Raw genomic sequence first — 19,296 nt, forward strand, 5'->3', positions numbered from 1 at the left:
TTGTGCAGGCAGCAGTGTCTCAGTGCTGTGCTAGTATTTTTCTTCTACTGTTTTATTTTTTGGTACTTTACTCCTGCATGCTTCTTGCCTTCAATACCAAGAAGAAGAGAGGAGTAGGCAGACCTGAAAGAGAAGCTGAGTTGTTTTATTACGGCAGTGTCTTTACCCACCTCTTATGTTCTGCTTTCATTAAACGAAGTGTTGTTGTTTTGTTGGGTTTTTTGTTTTGTTTTTTTCATTTTGCATATGCACAGTTATGGAAATTAACGTATTTTTCCAGGATTTCCTGGGAACCCTATGATAGCAATGACTTAGGCTGGATCCGTTGGCTCCTGGCCTAATCTTGGACTAATCACAACCATTACTTCTAACCTATGTCACCACTGAGAATATTATTTCTACACAGGATTGCATTTCAGTAACCAATAAACCAAACAAAAGACTTGCAAAGAAATTGCCTTTGACTTCTTTCAGTAGTTTTGCTATTGTGTTAGTAATTGTTCATATTACTTTTCCTTCAACAAAAGTATTTATATAAATTTAGGATCTCTAATATGTTGGTCCAGTCCACGTTTACTACTCTTCTTTTTATTCTTTTCTTTTTTTATGGTTGAATAACATTCCACTCCTGGTTGGAGGGAAAAATCTGTTACTACATCTAAATCATCTTTGCCCATGATTCTAGCTTCCCTTTCAAAACTCTATTAATAATTTTTGTTTCCCATATGCACTTTTTCTTTCCATATGCATATTTTTGCCTGAAGCAAACTATTCTCAGCATTTATTTTTGGTGTATGTCCAACAGTGCTGTAATCCAGTTACAGTTATTTGTGCTGGTACAATATCAGCTAAATCTATTTGCTCCGTTTTGTCATGCCTACTTAATATTTTAAAAAGAAAATTAGTGAGATTTTTCCACAACAGTATTGGGTCAAACACAGTTCACATCGTGTATCGTACAATGTTCAGTTTTGCTTTGTGTACCAGTTACTATCAAATTAGGATGACAGTTGGGCATGTGGATTTGAGCCATGTGTTAATCCAAGTTCATCCAGAGGTGCGTGCCATCCTCTCTAATACAGTGGTTCAATTACAGCGGATGAAATTGCATTACCTTTTGAATACATCTTACCATGTTCTCTGGCAATTAGTTGCACATATGCACCCCATAGTCAAGTGTTTTTGTCTCACGTGGGCAATGATGACCTTTAAAAAATAGTGTTGTCAGAAAATAATTTATTTGTAGTAATTCTTTTTTTTACTAATTTTTAAAGTATGAAATGCCCTGAACCTACCCAACACTTCTAGGCTATGTTCAGTGATGTCAAATTCTTTTGAAAAACAAAAACAAAAAAAACCCTAACCTTTTCCATATTCTGATAAGAGGCTATTTCAAATATACTGTTCTAACATGAATGTTGCAGTCAAAATATGACATTATAGTCCTGCATTGTTCTGGTTGGGGAGCACTACAGTTGCTAAAAGGTCATTTGCTGCTTTAAAATATAGGGCTGGGGTAGTTTGTGATAGACATTTTAGTGCTCTGGTACAGTTGACTTTACCCAAAATTCTGTGTGTAGGTGGTCTACAAACTGTGTCTGGTCATGGAATGTGTAGATTCTTTACACTCCCCAGTCCTATTGTAGCCATTGCTTGCCCTGATTTTTTACATATATTGTATATTGAATGGCTTTTTACAATTTGTTTGGGTTTTTTGGTTGCTATTAAAGCTCTGTTTTTTTTTTTTTGTTGTGGGTGGGGTTTTTTGTGTTTTTTGGGGGGGTGTTTTTTTTTTTTTTTTTTTGTTTGGTTGGGTTTTTTTTTTTTGGTTTGGTTTTTTTTTTTTTTTTTTTTTGTTTGTTTTTTTTTTTAAATTCTGACTGTCATTTCAGAGAGCTGAAGTAGCATCAGGATAGTCTGGGGTGAAATAGATAGCTTGTTATGTGACCAAAAGGTTGATGGTTCTAAGGTGATGGACACTGATAATATCGGTGTACAATGATGGAAACAAAACTGAATTTGGCTTTATTAGTGTCTTGTTTTCTATACATTTATGGGATATAAATTAGTATGTTACAGTTTTAGATGTATAATTTATATCTTCGCATAATGTCAATCTATACATTTCTTCAATCGAGGTATTCCAGCAGGAAGTGGTGCAGTGATGACTTGAGTTGCCTTCTGGAAGACAAATTTTTAGGTGCTCACAGTTGAATTTCCCTTGATCGCTGGAGGAAAGGAGCTTTCTGGACAGCTCACACACCTTCACTTCTGATGCTTGAATAAAACTGCAGATGATGGATTCAGGCTTATGTAACTTTTCATTTACTTTACGTGTAGCAATGATTTCCTTTGTAGACTGCCTTAGCTCAGTTTTTTAAGTGCTGGCTTCCACATCTATGCTTGCAATTCAGAAGTGCATTCATATTTCTTTTTCGAACATGAAGTGACCTCAATTCTATGCTAGACTCTGTGAGTTCTTGCAGTTGGGTTTTTGTTATGTGAGAGTATATGGTGTACAATTTTGGCTGTTCAGTGAAGTTCTGAATAAATCTTGCATTAACACATCAGTTTAGTATAACTGGGACAAGCATCCTGAATGGAAATACAGCTGAAACTCATGTGAGTTTCACATACAGCAATTTGAACTACAGTGATGTCAAAATATTTTCTCCACTGTTAGAGCGTTGCCATATTTTTTTTTTTTAATCAAGAACTACTGCCAGGGCTTATTGTTATGAATTTTAGTAGTGTCAAAGTTGTGAGGAATTTTAGCTTAGCTACGTAGGAGGAATTAACTGAATCAAGTTTTTTTTTTTTTGCATCAACGCATTTGTGAAAATTAATTTATCTCACTTGAAAGCATATTTGCAGATAGTCATAGTTGTCTTTGTCATCTTTAAAAGTAGATTTGTAATAGTAAAACTATTTATATTACTAATTATTTTTAATTTGTGTGTACTTAAATCCTAGTTGAACACCAACAAACCCAAAAGTATTGTTACATATTCCTGTATTTGCTTTTAGAAATCAATTTGTTAGTTCCTACGGTTATATGTACCTGAAATATGCTTAAGTTAAAAGAAAATCAAAAAAAAGTGTACACATATAGGAGTCCATGATCCAGTGAGTGTCTTATGGGCCCAAGGACTTAGGTACCTGAAACTGGAGAGCACCACTAAAAATCTCAAGGTGCTTGGAACAATCAGGCCAGATTCATTCACTTTATGCTTCTGTCACTTCTTTAAGAAGAAATACAATAAAATACTTTTAAAGATAGAATTCAGGATAATTTAAGGAAAATAGGTTACATTAGGAAGAAAAACTCAAGAGGGAATTTACAGAAAACTCTGTACAGGTCATTGGCAAACACCAAAGAATTTCTAAGGGGTGAAAAACAGAAGAGAAAATCATCAGTCAGAATCTTGATGCCCTTACGCACAGAAAAGTTTATTCACATTACATATATAAGATACTGGAGAGTTGTAATTTTTACCATAGGTTTTCTTGGCTTTATTTTTAAGTTCAGCCTCTTGCTCTTTCTCTCTCTCTCCACTGTGTTTGTGCACATTAGCCTGTGCATGTTAGCACATACCGACGTTCATGCTGTGGTTTAGCATTTAGGGCAGATAACATTCTTCCCGGACTTGTCATTTGCATCTTCTGAAGCAATTTTGTTGACAAGGTCCTTTTAGGCATTCAGGGAAAAAAAACACTATCGTCTGTTCGGATCATTGGTAAAGGAGTATCTTTTTCAGTACTTCGTCTAGATGCTATTTCCACAAGAAAGCACTTTGCCTGTAAAGCTTGTACATATAAATGTGCTGCAGCAGGATGCCTGTGACTCGTGTCCGGGTCAGCTGGAAAATGACTAAATCCTCCTGAAAATTGCAAGAGTGTTTTTTGTTGGTTGCCTTTTTTTTTTTGTTTGTTTGTTTGTTTTTTGTTTTTTTTTGTTCCTCCCCCCCCCTTCCCTTCCCGTGGCTTGCCATCCAGAAAGGGATGCAGGCGTGCGTCCCAAGCCACGCAGAGCATTGATTGCTTCTGCCTGCAGCGGGGATGCTGTCAAGTGGCTGCGCGAGTGGAGTCCGGGATTGACACGGGGCTGCCGGGCAGCGGCCCCGGCCCCGGCCGCCGCCATGCCCCGCCGCTAGCCAGCGCTGTCCCCGGGCTCTCCCCGGCGCTCTCCCCGGGCTCTCCCCGGCGCTGTCCCCGGGCTCTCCCCGGCGCTGTCCCCGGGCTCTCCCCGGCGCTGTCCCCGGGCTCTCCCCGCCGCCTGCAGCCCGTCCATGCCCGGCGGGCAGGGCGAGCCCCGGGCGCGCCATGCACGGGCACCTGCCCAGGCAGCACAGCTGCGGCCGGGGCGCCGAGGGCTCGGACGGGAGCAGGAATGTGCCCCCCGCCTCCAGGGATGCCCGCTGCTCCTGCCGCTGGCAGCGGCGTCCGCCCGGCCTCCCGCACAGCTCCCAGGCGCTGCCCTGCTGGGGACCCGCGGGTGCCGGCCAGGGCAAGGGCGGGTCGGTGCCTTTGAGGGACGCGGTGCGGAGGAGCCCCCCCAGATCGCCAGCCCAGCCCCAGGGACAGCGGTGGTCAGAGTGCGGCTGTGCCCACGGCTGGGCCCCCCCGGTGCAGGTGAGCTGGTTCTTCGCTCTCCAAGCGAATAGAGGATGCTCCAGGGAGAGAAAGTGAGGTTTGCTGGTGTCGACAACTTTTTGTGGTGTGCCTTGGTGTGTGTTTAGTGGTTTATTCTGGAAATCTTGCGTGCGAGGGCAAGCTGTCGGGTGGTCGTGTCTGTTGTTTGAATATTGCTTATCTGTTGCCTATGGAAATTGCGGGCTGTTCTTGGAAAGGTTTTCTTGTTGAAAGGTTTTGGTTTGTGCCTCCAGGTTCTGCAGACTTCGTATTCCATTGCGCTGTATAGAACTGATGTGTTTCTTTCCCATGTGTAATGGGCGTTGTGAGCTTCTGTAAACAGTTTGTTTTCAAATATCGCATGAGGTTAAAATAATGTTTTTAGAGACAACATGGGGGAGGGGGTGTTACATTTACTGATAAGAGAAAGTGCGACCACTTTCTCCTCTTTGGAACTTCAAATGTAGTTGAAACCTTTAATAAATATGAAATAGCTCTTCAGCTTTCACAGATCTCTAGATTTTTATTTAAATGCGGGGCAGTGTTTTTCAACCAACCAGGGTCTTTAACAACCAAGTGTTTTTTCATAAACCAAGCAGGGTCTATGATGTGTACAATTACTTGTAAGCAACTAGACTGAAACCCAGCACTGTGAAACAGAAATCTCGGTGACACTCCTAGGATGGCTAATACTAAAAAGCATTAAAACTACCTCCACTGATTCATGTTTTCATGTCTCACTTAGAAGACTTTTAGCTTATTCAAAAAAGCTTTCTATCATGGCAACATCAAATGCTTTTGTCAGCATTTCACAGTAAAAAAGGCAGAATGTATTGCTGAAATAAGTTTTTGAAATAAATCTTCACTTACTGATGTAGTGTGAAATAGAGTTTAACTAGCCTCAGCCCACACTGAACATGTGCAACCTCTCTAGAGATTCCATTGATTCCTTTGTGGAAATGGTTTTAATATATTTTCACTGTACAGAAAAGCAATAAGGCAAAGGATTGTCAGATAGTGAAGCTGTATTTTATCTTGTCTTATGGTCTGAAAAAGTGATGTTCTGTTGACCAAAAGTGATTGTTGTATAAAAAAAGCTGGTTTTTTTTCCCCTCTCAAATCTAGTATCAAGTGGAAAAATGAAGCTTTCTGTTATATTTTTGAGTGACTGAAGTGCTGCATGTGACTACAATATATTTTATGCATTTTCTTTCATATACAAGGCATATGCAGCTATATATGTTGGAATAAAGACAATGTTAAAATAATATATAAAGCATCAAGTTAGACTTTCTTCAAATTTGAATTATAAAAAGCTCTAAACATTTTCTTAGGCTCTTTTTGAATTGGAAGAAGCTTGAAGGAAAAAAATACCTTCAGTGAAAGAGCTCCTTAGTTTTCAAAGGTTCAAAATTTATGAAGAGAAAATGTAGGAGCATTATTAGAAAGAAACCAAAAAGGCCCTTACAAGACTACCTCTATATCTGTATTATAAATGTATTGAAAAGTTATCTCAGTTTTAATACCTTTGTGATCACATCCTCATGAATTTAGATAATGTGGAATTATTCAGGTGTATGTACTTTTTATATTTAATACAGAACTTTGCTCTGAAAACTTTCTTTACAGCATGTTCTGAATGCCAACTACCTTATTCTGTTTAGGAAGGTGCCTTTCTTGGGTTCTGTCTATAATGAATTTATCACTCTGTCTGGGGATGGACTGATGTACTTGGGCAAGCATTTGGTGGTTTCAGTGTCACAGAGTTGAGAGGTAGTGTGTTTCAAGTAATAATCTCCTTTTCTCTGTGCAAAGCAAGCATTGTGTAAGGTATGGGCAGGAAGGGAGGAATGTATGTACATTTTGTGTGTGTGTGTACATGTATTTTTGTATGTACATACACCTAGAAAATCGTCAATGATATTGCCTAGAAATAATATGAGAAAACATTATAGGGCTGCCCTTACTACTTCTCCTTAGTTTGGGGACACAAGTTGAAGTCAGTGATGTTTTTTGAGGGCTATGTTGACAAGGAAATCTTTCTTTCTTGGTAAAATAAAGAGATGTAGTGGAACAACTATATTTGCTAGCCTAAGGATCAGAGGGGGGGGGAAAAGGGGGAGAGTTTATTTTAAATGTCAATCTAATGTGTAAATGTGAGAATAAGTAAGACATTGGTAGCTTTCAAGGTGGAGTGTTTTATTACATGGACTTCTGAGCAGATTTTTCTTCTGCTTGACTTCTTTTGGGAGACACTACTTTCTTCAGATATAGGAAAGACATAACACCTTGTGAAACTGCTTCTTGATTACTACTATAGTACCAAACTAAATGCACAGGTCCTTCGTTCCTAGAGTGTGTACTTGACAGCTGTTATTAATTTGCCCTTTGGCATCCTGATCCTGACCAAAACATTGATTTTTATTGAGAAGTACATGGCTCAATTTTCATTACCACTTTCTTCTTCTTTAGTATGCCAGAGCAAAGAGTGGCATTCTGGTATTCTTGATGCTTCAACTGTCCTAGAAATTCTGCTTTGCTGATTTGCATGTTTGTGTTTGCTCCTAATGTCATGTTGAGTTGTAGGTACAAGAGTGCTCTCTGTATATCTGAATAGAAATAAAGTTGGAATTTTAAAAACCCAAAGCACAAAAAAACCACCAAAAAACCCCAAACAAAAAACCCTCAAATTTGGAAAGTGAGTTGAAATCATGTTTAGATGGAAACTTGATTCCAAGACGTAATTTGGCTTTTAACTTCCATTACTTTTTGACAAATGTATTTACAGTTCTGTTTCTTTACTTAAAAAGGGATGGGAGAAAGTAAGAAAAAAGTAAGTTAATGGGCAAGTTTTAAATGTCCCTGTTGCTTGGAAATAATTTTTATGTCTCTCAATTCACTGGGTATCTCTATCACCATTAGTATAATGGAATTATATAATTTGTGTGATTCACTCAATGATTTCATACTTCAGGTCACTGTTATGCTGTGAAAGACTGAGCAAAATTTGAGGGTGGAAGGGGGCTTTGCAGAGGCAAGGAGGTGACCTAGTGCTCATTGTAACATGGGATTTGGCTTGTAACATTGGATGGACTTTCCTTGTAGGCACCTCTAGATTGCTGTCACATGCAACGTAGCAATTAATTGGATGGGAAATATATGCTTAGCTAAAGGTGTGCAATGAACACATTCTTTGTGCAGAAGGGACAGAGGGGTAGGATTCTGTATTGCCCTGATTGTAGATTCAAGAGGAAATTGCGTTTGCATTGCTGTTCCTGTTTTCGGAAGTCCAAAGTATAAATTTTACTTTGTGTATGAAAGAGGTCCTCCTCTAAACCCTTTCCCAATATGGGTTTTCGGATTCTTTGAGCTCAAGATTGCCCTTCTGAGGGGGAGGGAAGGTGTAGAAGTAGATTTTCATCTTTGTCTGTTTCCCAGCTGAGAAGACAATATTGGAGTCCACTGAAATTTAGTTAACTATTTGCTATAAAATTTTGTCCCTTCTATTTTGAAATGTTTTCAAAGAAAATAATCTTATAGCAGATAGTATCCTGGATGTGTCATCTGCAAAAGTGCATACACATGCTCTCTTTTGAAAACTTCCATTAAAAGGGTAAATGTTCACCTAATTTTGAATAGTTTACTGTTGATATCAGCTTTGATGACTCTTTTTTGTACGCTGAGGCATTTTTTAAATCAATGGCAGGAAAGGTTTTTTTGTAGTCAGTGTCATTTAGAAGAAATAGCTTCACCATTGTGTTTTGTTACCTGGTAGAGGCTTGTGAGCCAAACCCTAGGCTATAGACATGGCATTGCTTTAAAAGGGCAGCGAGCAGCCAAATTCTGAAGGATCTGCTGAGAACGGTCTTTGCTGTTTGAAGGCCTTTGGGGCTAGTGCTGAAATTCCAGTATTTCACTTAAGAACTCTTTGCATGGTGGCATACAGTGAGAGCTTGCTTGAAGGCATTCTGCTTCAGTACTAGTGCAGAAGGTCTATTCCAAGAGATAATGGCTCTTCAGCAATATAAAGAAATGATTAATCATGGGTTGTGTTTTTGAAAGCTTAGATCACTCCTTTCAGTTCACAGTTTCTCACATGCAACTGGCCATTCTTCTGGCAAGTCCCTCCCAGCTATAAAGTTGCATCAAGCTATTTCAATTAGCTAAGGGAGAGCTTTTCACTCTAATCTAGTGTGTTCAAGTGCCAGTAAAATAGCAGTTAAACAACAAATAAACAACAATAATTGGCTTTTAAACTTTTATTTTTTTTATCTTTAAGGCTATTAAGAGCTAGATGGTATGAGTCGAGCTTAAGTTTTGATAGGAGTACCTGGACAATTTTTAATGAGGAAAAAAAAAATCTCATATTCCATTCTCAGGGTGGTATGCTCTTATCAGTGAATTTAGATGACACCTCTTAATTCAGCATCTTGCCTTGGCTTGATCCTCATGCTGCATTCATAGAAGTGAGGTCATTGAAACATTGTCAGCAGTCTGTGCAGCTGCTATGTAAGAGATGTACAAATGCAGAAATACAAAAGCTGTTATGATATTCTTTTGAAGATGAGTGATATTGTTCTAACAATTCCTGTATCCAGTCCCTCTCACTGACAGAGGACTTTGAGAAATCTGCACCATTCTGGGTGGCATTCAGATCTGATTCTCTCCCAGGACAGCTGCTTTAAAAAACTTTGAATTTTTTCTTTTTTTTTTTTTTTCATTCATGTTTAACCTATTTCTTCTACCAAAACCAGGAAAGCATTGTCACTACTGAACTCGTAGCAGTTATGCTTGGCATTAAAAGGAGATCAAAGCTTAGCCTGTTGAGGCCAGCAACTTCCTTAGTGATGTAGGGAACGCTCCTGGTCAGAAGTAACATGAGATGAGGTGTAAGAGCCTTCCCATGGGAGTGGTAGAGTCACTGTCCCTGGAGGTATTTAAAGGACTCATAGATGTGTTGCATGGGGACATGGACTAGTGGTGGGCCTGGCAGTACTAGTTTAATGGTTAGACTCAGTGATCTTATAGGTCTGTTCCAACCTCAGTGATTCCATGATTCTGTAATTGTTTGGCAATGTGTTTCCTTAGCTTAATGGTTGTTCATGTGACTTCAATTTGAGTGGTATGCAATGAAAAGGCCAGAAACTCCAGAAACTAAATGTGCTGAGGCCTTTCCCTTTAAATATGAAAGTTCCTTTTTTTTTTTTTTTTTTGGTAGTAAAGGAAAAAGAAAACACCAGTGTTAGTTATGAGGTTTTGTGGCCTTCAGATTCAGGAACTTGGGGATGTCAGTCATTCTAGGTTTTCCCTGCCTTGATTGGTAATGTAGTATTGCTTTACGAAGGCCACTGGTCATAAAAGAAAAGTGGATATTGTTTCATTTGTTATATAATATTCTAACTCCTTCTATTAATGTATCAGGTCTTTATCAGTGTTAATGGTTTTGATAATACATAATAAGAAATTAAGAAATAGGCACGGTTATACAGATCATGATAGTATTTGTGTGCAAGATGTTCCATATATTTTCTCTTAAATACAGAAGTGGTACACTATGTACTGCACTTAAAATTTATAGTAATGATTTATAGTTTAATTACACAATATTTGGCTCCTGCTGATTGTTCAATCATAAATATCCAAATGCCTAATTTGCATTTGTTGCACTGCGTTTAGAACTGCATTTATTTAAACACATATTTCAAAGTTTCTCCTCCTAGATGCCCCAAAAATCCAAGAATATTTTTTCCTCTTGACATGTAATTTTGCTATTGGGATTTTTGGAGGGGGATGAAAGGGGACACAGAAAGGGAATTGTAGGGTTTGGACAGGGATTGTCTGTAGCATTGGTAATTAGCAAAAAAACTGTACAAGTGTTCTGGTAGTTCTCCTGCTATTTGTAATTTTGTCTAATACTTGCTATGTCTATTCATCCATGGATAAACTGTTCAACATATTTGAGAACGGAGGGGCATTTCTCAAGGGCCAAACTGGGATTCAAAACCTTTTATTTTTCCTGTACTTTTCCTATATTTTGCCATTCCATGTAATGTGCTCCTAGGATTATCCAGGCATTTTCTCCTAAGCAGATCCTTGCTACCACCGGAACTTAGAACACAAGAAAGTCTTTAATCTTTCCTATAGTACTCTGATGGTACAGGCCACATAATAGGATTTTAATCTTCCTGCCTCTTAGATTGATTCATGAGGTTATAGGTTGCTGGAACTCTTTTGTGGCATGTCAACAGGACTGATAAACTAGATGCTCTCTGGACTAAGAGGAAAAAATACCTGACATGGTTGCCTTATGTTTTGCATAAAATAGTTAGGAATAAGGCTTGATAATCCCAGTTGGGCTTTGTGTCTAATGTTCTACTACATTGAAATTGGGCATTCAAAGATGCAAATGCTTTACAGCAACTCAACTTTGGTCTAATACAAACAAAAGAAATGAAGGGTGATGCATGACAATTTATAGCTGGACACTGAACAATGGCTCAGATTGAGATAGAATTGGTCTCAGCTATTTTGGCGTGACTTGAAGACACAACCTGAAAATTTATGTCCATTTTGGAAATGTCTCTCTACTATTCTGGAGTATGAAAATATCAGACTTCTCCACAGAAAAAAGCCCAAAGAAAACCCTCCAAAAACTAACGGGATTTTCTAGTTTTAGTAGTGACATGATTTACAGAGTTTGCCAATTTAGTTCTCTGCTTCCCCATGTCTGCAAGTGACTTTTGGATGAAGTATAATAAAAATAAAGCCAAAAAAATGTCAAGAAAGGAATATGGACTCAATTACTTTGCTTTTAAGAACCATGTTTGCTTTGAAATAAGCCTTAGATTATTACAATAGAGTTTATAAATTAAATAACATACACTCATTTATCTTTTGTATAAGTATTTTTTATAAATGAGTACAGTTAATCAGAAGAATTGTCTCAATAGTCATCTAATTTCAAAATCTCCGTTCATTCTAAGAGTTAGAAATACAGGGATCAAAAAGCAATTATTCATGTATTGAAAACAGAGGTCCTGTAATATCTAAACCAAATATCAGAAAAACAAACAAAATAATCCTTTTTGTAAATTCCAATTCTGGTATGAGCTTTCTTTTAAGTCACAGGAGACAGATATGAATGCAGTACAAAATCCAATTTAGCAAAATAACAGCTGGTTTTTGTTTGTATATATTGTACTTTTAATACAGGGTTTTGCCTTTCTGCCTTTCTGAATAACTATTTGTACAAGGAGAAGCAGGTTACTTCAGCAGCTGAAATTGTTCATATAATTGGTTAAACAGAGCATCAGACAAATGATTTTCATTATGCATTTCAAATGAGAGCAGAACGGAGTAGTGTCTCAAGATTCCTGCAGAGCAGCTACACTGCACCCAGGTATGAAATCAGTTAAACTGAGGCTTTTAACACTCCTTATTCTCTTTTCAGACTACTTGTTTACATTTGTTTTTCTTTTAGTTTCCGATAAACACTTGTTCCATACTGAGCTGCAACTGCTTGCATTCATGATCACGGGAATAGGAATCCGCGAGCTAGTTTGTCCAAGTTCTATGTTGTGACCATCACTGAGAACTGATCACTGAGACCTGAGAGCTGATCACATTCATTGAAATTGTAATGTCTAAGCTCTGTTTTTACTTTTCTTTATTCTGCAGAGCTTACTTTGGGAGGGGGGGGGGGGGGGGGGGAAGTGTTTGAGAGACCTATTTCATGGCCCAGTTGATGTCTACTAGCACAGCTTCTAGTGCCAGCACAAGTCTGAGACCAAATGCATGTGATAAAGGTCATGTCCCAGCACAGCTGCCCCTTCCAAAGGTAGTCACACTAATGTGCAATCTGGTGCATGCAGTTTGGTTTTGACAATGCAACAGTGCTCAGGGACCTCCCCATGCTAAGCACAGAAACTTGTATCAAGCTCATTTCTGCCTCCAAGAGTTCAGAAATAATAATGTTTCACTTAAGAAATGGAGAGTTTTGGAGACAACTTGCTCCCTTTCCCTTTCTTACTATCTGCTCAGCTGATACATCTGGGTTCTATCAAAATCTGTCTTGCAGTCATGAATACAGGAGTCACTTGTCATGCTCCGTGAGATTGCAGTTGGGCACACAGGATCAAACAGCCAAATTCTGTAAGAAAAAGAACCCCAAACTTTTATCTAGATATTCAGTAAGAAGTTAGTAGAAATAGCAAAACCCTGGTCTCATATTCAGTCTGGGGTTGATGCTGCCACATTTGCTGCTGTGTTTTGAATGGTATTTATACCTCCAGCTCAGGCAAAAATTTAGAGGCAGGTGCTGCACTGGACAGGTTGAAGAATCACACCCACATGCCCAAGAGCATTGTCCAAATGCTCCTTGAACTCTGCCAGGCTGGTGCTGTGACCACTTCCCTGGGGAGCCTGTTCCAGTGCCCAAACACCCTCTGGGTGAAGAACCTTTCCCTAATCTCTGACCTAAACCTCCCCTGACACAGCATCATGCAGTTCCCTTGGCTCCTGTCACTGGTCACCAGAGAGGAGAGATCAGTGCCTGCCCCTCCTCTTCCCCTCTTAGGGATGCTGTAGAACACAATGAGGTCTCCCCTCAGTCTCTCCTCTGCTCCAGGCTGAACAGACCAAGTGCCCTCAGCTGCTCCTCCTGTGGCTTTGATGCCTAAAGAGGCTGACCTGGAACAGAGGCTAGACAGTGTTAAAGGAATAAAGTAGGGATTTATTAAAAGGCCTTCAAAGGATGCACCTTGGGCAGTACAAGAGCCTGGTCATGGCTCTACCTAAGATGGAAGATGGGTCATGAGTTCTCATATTTTGTAAGTTTTGGTCCCATTTACATATTGGGGTTAATTGTCCAATTACAGCTTCAGATTATGAAGTCCCATCCTCCCAGATTGCTCTCCTCAATTTGCTGTTATTTACACTTTTTGGGCCTGAAGCTGCAACGGTGTCCTTGGTTCTTGGGCTGGAAAAGGATTTATCTAACTAAACTTGTGAGGAGAATGTGAAGTTCAGAGTTACACACTAAGGCACTACAGAATCTGAAAAATATATAAGCTAAATTTAAGGCATCAGTTTCCCCTCAGGACACTTCACCATCCTCTTGGCCCTCCTTTGGACACTCCCTCACAGCTCCTTTGGATGCAGGATACAGTTGTCTTTCTGGTCTGCAAGCACACATTGCCAGTCACGTTTAACCTTTCACCCACCAGTTCCCCCAAATCCTGGTCTGCAGAGCTGCTTTTAATACACTTCATCCCCTGGACTGTGTTGATGTCATTGGTTGACCTGTCCCAGGCATGTGACCTTGAAACTTGGCCTTGTTGAACCTCATGAGGTTCCTATGGTGCCACTGGGCATCTCAGAAAAACCTGGTCTACAGAATTTACAGCAGCTTTGAAAAAAGTATAGGTTACTATAAGTATTATTATAGTTTTAATAATTATTATTTAAATCTGTATTGATTTTTAAGAAGTGAAACCACATAGAAATATGAAGAAGGGCAGTACCAGTTTGTTGTGGGTTGATTTGACTGCACCATACTTTTTTCTGTGATGTACCACATGTAGATCTACTACACATATTAAGCAGAGTCATGATATACTGCAGTTGCCTCTGGGGCAGATACTAGCTTGCTCAGCCTCTTCAAGTATAAAAGTAGAAGCAATCTGATCACTTCTGCAGGCATAAATCTGCAAAAATATTGTCTTCTTTTTTTTTTTCCTTTGAATTGTCATGGCAGTATTCTCAGTGGATTTTCTCTTTTAGCTGAGATGCATTTAAGTCTATGTAGTCAGCACAAAATTGGAATTCACACAGTACTTTTTTAAATAATCTGTGCTGAAAATTGAGGTTATCACTCCTAGTTATTTTGGTTTGAAGTACCCGTTGCTGTCTATCAGCTAAACTAATTTGTGTACCAAGAAATAAAGTGTCATGTTAATCATATGGAGAATACAGAAAGAAATGAATCAGCTCTTAGCAGTGGTTGAAAATGCAGAATTGCAGAATTATTTTGCTGAATGGACAAAACCTAAAAAGCTCTTCAGTTTCATTATTCTTTGGTCCTTCTATCCTCTGATGGTAGCCCTTGTCACGTCCAACCAAAAGGTTGCCTTTTGCTCATTACATTTAATGCCCTTTCAAAGTGCATGTTGGTACTGCATTTGGTATCTGAAATTAAGTATGTGTTTTCCTTCTCACCTTTGCTCCTTTCTGTCCTCTTTTTGAAAAGTCCCATTACATCTAAATTTTTCTTTTTCGTAACTCATCTGTATTTTCTCATTTCTGAATTCTTGCCAGAACAGTAGTGGAAATACTGGGTTTACCTGTATGCTCTTTGTCTGATTTCCAGATGGAAATCTCTGTTCTTGTGGTTCACTTGCCAGGATTTGTCCTCAGGTGATAATAACTTTAATGTACTTTCTGCCAGTTTCTATTTCATCATGTTACCTCTTGCACTTGAGGGTTCAGCAAATCTGACAAACCAGCAAAATGCAAAAGGGAACAGAATTGCCACAGCAAAAACATTTGCTAGTGAGGGGATGAGGGGGTAAAGGAGCTAGGTTTCGGTTTTATTGATAATAAAACTACAGAGATGCAGGAAATTCTTTTTGCAATCTGAACTATTGGTTGGTGTTCAGCAACCAACCAGGGGCAGGAGAGGTGATGAAAGCAAAATTGATTCTGTTTGTTTTCTCCAGATGTCATTACTGCCTGATGTCTTGACATTTCTTAAAGCACCTCAGAAAGAACAGCTGTGTGATTCTTTTGTTTTCTGACACAATTGTGAGTTAGGTCAATGTTCATTTCATTTCACGCTGGGAAGGCTGAGGCAGGAAAGTTAACAAATGTTTTTGTGGATCGTGCACAGAACAGAGGGAGAGCTTAATTTTCAACCCCTTTGTCATAGCTTAGTCCTAAGGCAACAGCTAGACTGAACCTACCTGCATTATTTGTTGAACAGTGCTAAGTTTTAACCCATCTATGTGGAAGGGTATCTGAAATCTGTTCTTGTTGGACCTTTAAGGGTCCTTGCTGGTTGTGGCCACCCTTGAGGTGCAGAATTAAGCTCAGTCCCCTTGGTGAGGACTCTCAGTGACTTCCGGGGCCCATGAGAATGGGTATGTTAAGACTTCAATCTTTTGGATGTTAGTGGGTTACTTCATGTAACTGTAGCAACTTCAAGTTACTGTAGAAAGATGCAGTGGGTTCTTTGTTGATGTGGGGCAGTTTGCATCAACCTGTTCTATGTATGAGAATTTTCAGCTAAAGGCAGGGCTATGCTCTTGAAGTGAGGCACATACTGACTTGGAGATACAAAGCAATTACTCAAGCAGCACTACTTCCAGCTTTTCCATCAATAGATTGCTTATTTCAGCTGTTTGAGCTGACCGTATTGCTGGCATGTTGTACTGGGCTGGTCAACACAGTTTGAACAGTTCTTGTGCTACTGAATTGGTAAACCTGGAGTAAGAGGAGAAAATGCTGAAAATGTAAGAGTAAAGAAATGGCACAAAAAGTCATTAAATGTAGCTGGAACGTCTTTTAAAATATTTTTCTTCAAATACAGAAGTTCAATAAGAACTGATGTGGACCACAGCTCAGCAGAGTGCCCAGCACTGTTCCCATGTAACTGATACAGTCTGTCTTGGTGGGACTCAGTTTTACTGGCAATACTTTGAATGCTGAAGTTAACCCAGAAGTTTCTGAACTGCAAAGTAGCAGTCTAACCTGCAATTGTTCCTTTTTAAAAATTCATGCTATTGGTTTTTTTTCCATTTCTATATAAAATAAAGAAGAGTCCTTTTAAAATCCACCTGATATATAAATCGACGGGATTAAAAAAAAGAAAAACCCAGAAGTTTTCAAGACTGAATATATCAAACACACAGAAGATGCTACTTGTTTATTTCTTTGTAATTTTAAATTTATCTTAAAACGACAGTGGGGTTTCAAAAAAAGTAGCAGACTAAGGGGGAAGAAGATAACATTTTTTTAGAGATCTTGCACTCAGATTCAATCCACCAAAGAAGTCTAAAGGACACAAAAGAAAAAAACTGATTGCTGCAGTGACTAGTCTTTACTGTAGCACTACTGGGAAAAGCTACTGAAGCAGAGTATCCGTTGATCTGAAAGTAATATCAAGTAGTAATACTGCCTCTGATTATTAGGTGCAGAGGTTCAGACGTCGTGATGCAGGACTTTTGCGCTGGAACTCAGCAATCACTACTCTATCCTTACTTCCCTTGAAAATTCAATAAGAATAACTAGCAAAGCCCTCCAGACTTAAACAGCCCACATATTTCTGCAGCCATAAATAAATAAACCTGTATGAAAAATTGAACAACTATTTTGTTCTTCTAATGCAAAGTATTTCCCTTGTAAAACATTCAGTTATCTCTGAAATTTGCTCTTAATGTGTTAGAGGTTTGTAAACAACTGACTGGAAAAACTCTAATGAGGATTTATATAAGCTATTATCTGAAGTTTTTTAAAATTGAATATTTTAATGTCTGTAAGAAGGCAGTAATCCAGTTGGAAAGGTTTAAAAAGGTAAAGACAGTTAAATGATTTCTAAAATTCTCTCATGGAGACATTGTGGGCTATTCCCAGCTGATCTGTTATATTAACTTATAAAAAGTAACTTTACTGGTTAAGTTATTTACCATTTACTTGATTGACAGCAGTACTTGTTTTCATAGAAATAAATACTTGTTAAAAATGCCATTACACATATAAGGCATAAACAAATATGGAATACTTTTTTCCCTATAAAAGATAAGGAAGAAGCTGGGAGAGTTATGTCTTTGTGTACAAACTGTATGGACTTTTGTGGGATGTAGTTGTATCAGCTTTTTTAATACCTTGATCTTTATCCATTATGAGTTCTTTAATAAAAGTTTTGTCATCACTGTCCTGACCTGAAGTATTACATGTCTGTAGTGGTTTTTCAGAGACAGTGGAAAAGCTTTAGGTATTCCATAAGGTCATTTTTTTAAATATCACGGGAAATGTTCTAAAAGGCGCTTTAATTGGAGGACTGGTAGATCATGTTTTGGTAAGTTGGCCTCAGCTGGCAGCCCCCACAGAACCACTCTCTTACTGCCCCTGCAACAGGGGGAAAATCGGAAAAGCAGGAGAGAGAAAGTACATGAACTGAAACAAAGTTAGAAAAATCTCACCAGTTCCTGTCACAAGCAAAAAAAAGCCCCTCTGAGGGAGCACGTGCTTCAGCATGGGGCTATACATTGGCTGTGGTCTCTGTGGGTATGCCTTCTTTGCCATGCAGTACCATCTACTGCTCTGGTCCAGTTATTGTTCTCTTCTCCTCAGTATTTTCTATCCTTTATTAAAGATGCTTTCACAGAGGCTTGGCTGGAGGACTCAGCTGCATCTGTCACAGTCCATTTGGGTCGCTTATATTTACAGGGCAAGGTACCCTGTAAATTAAACTTTATTTTATGAGCTCACTAGGTAATGCAGCAAACAAATTAGCTGCAACCATTTTCACAATAAGCCTCTCTTGTCCTAGAAGATAGTGGTTTAAACATTAGCTTTCAAATTGATAAAGACTTGGTGAGTTATTTTTGCTCTCACATTGAAGTTTTCCACTTTTCTGAGAAGTAAATAATGCTGATCATGTGGATCTAGGGAGACCTCACAGAACCATTCATTATCTAAAGGGGCTACAAGTGGTCTGGAGAGAGACTTTTTGCAAGGGTGTGTAGTGATAGGACAAGTGGGAATAAGATTAAACTGAAAGGAAGTAGGTTTAAACTAGATATGAGGAAGAATTCCTTCACTATGGCAGTGGCGAGGCACAGGTTGCCCAGGGAAGCTGTGGATGCCCCATTCCTGGCAGTGTTCAAGGCCAGGCTGGATGGGGCTCTGAGCAGCCTGGTCCAGTGGATGTTGTCCCTGCCTATGGCAGGGTGGTTGGAACTAGGTGATCTTTAAGGTTCTCTCCAACCTAATGCAGTCTATAAATTAATTCTGTAAGTTGGTTTCAAGGGAAATGAAAAGTTACCTGCTCCTAGGTATGTACAGGTCACATATTTTACAGTGATAAAATATTATCACTTTTGATATTTTAGAGTTGCCACTCTACGAAATGAAAGTGTTCATTTTGTCAAATGAGATCTCTTCTGAAATATGCTTTACAGGGATGTTGCATTTTAGTTAATACTGAAGTATTTTTATAACATTTAAATTAATGTAGAATTTTCTCATAACAGTGCTATGTTAAGTGAAGAAGTAGAGGGGAGAAGCAGCACTCTGTCTTCCTTTTCTCATCTCCACTCTGAAAAGCTACATAGGTTTTGTTGCAGTCTTCTTCAGGTCTTTTCAGAAATTAATTTTCATGGGAAAAAGGTATACTTTTTGCATTAGGCTGCATACCATTTTTTATTTGAAAATTTTATATCAACTTTTTAAAAGAATTTGTTCATCAAACATGTATTTATGTTGCATTGCAAAAGACTTTTGAAATATTTTGTTCTAAACTAGGCAAACCTGGAGGGCTTTTAAATGCTGCCTCTTTGCTTTTTAAAAATCAGTATTATTTTCTAAACGTTGCTTGATTTAAGTATTTTGGTCCCTATGACATTAATTTTCAATTTTCTTGTGAATATTTGGAGCCCCAAAATGAAA

General features: G+C 38.7%; 1 protein-coding gene across 8 annotated transcripts in view; it reads left to right on the top strand.

The window, feature by feature from the left end:
• The window catches only part of DLG2 (discs large MAGUK scaffold protein 2), a 966,698-nt gene that overhangs the window by 543,856 nt on the left and 403,546 nt on the right, over positions 1-19,296 (top strand). For 5 of the 8 annotated variants that reach the window (XM_062487506.1, XM_062487507.1, XM_062487508.1 and 2 more), the window contains exon 1: positions 4,324-4,632. The exons of the other annotated variants lie outside the window; for them this stretch is intronic. In XM_062487506.1, coding sequence (XP_062343490.1) covers positions 4,324-4,632 — 309 coding nt within the window. Of the gene's footprint in view, positions 1-4,323; positions 4,633-19,296 lie in introns of those variants that run through there. 8 annotated transcript variants of the gene reach the window in all.

This window comes from Cinclus cinclus, chromosome 2 (assembly GCF_963662255.1).
Source record: "Cinclus cinclus chromosome 2, bCinCin1.1, whole genome shotgun sequence".
NCBI classification, from domain to species: Eukaryota; Metazoa; Chordata; class Aves; order Passeriformes; family Cinclidae; genus Cinclus; species Cinclus cinclus.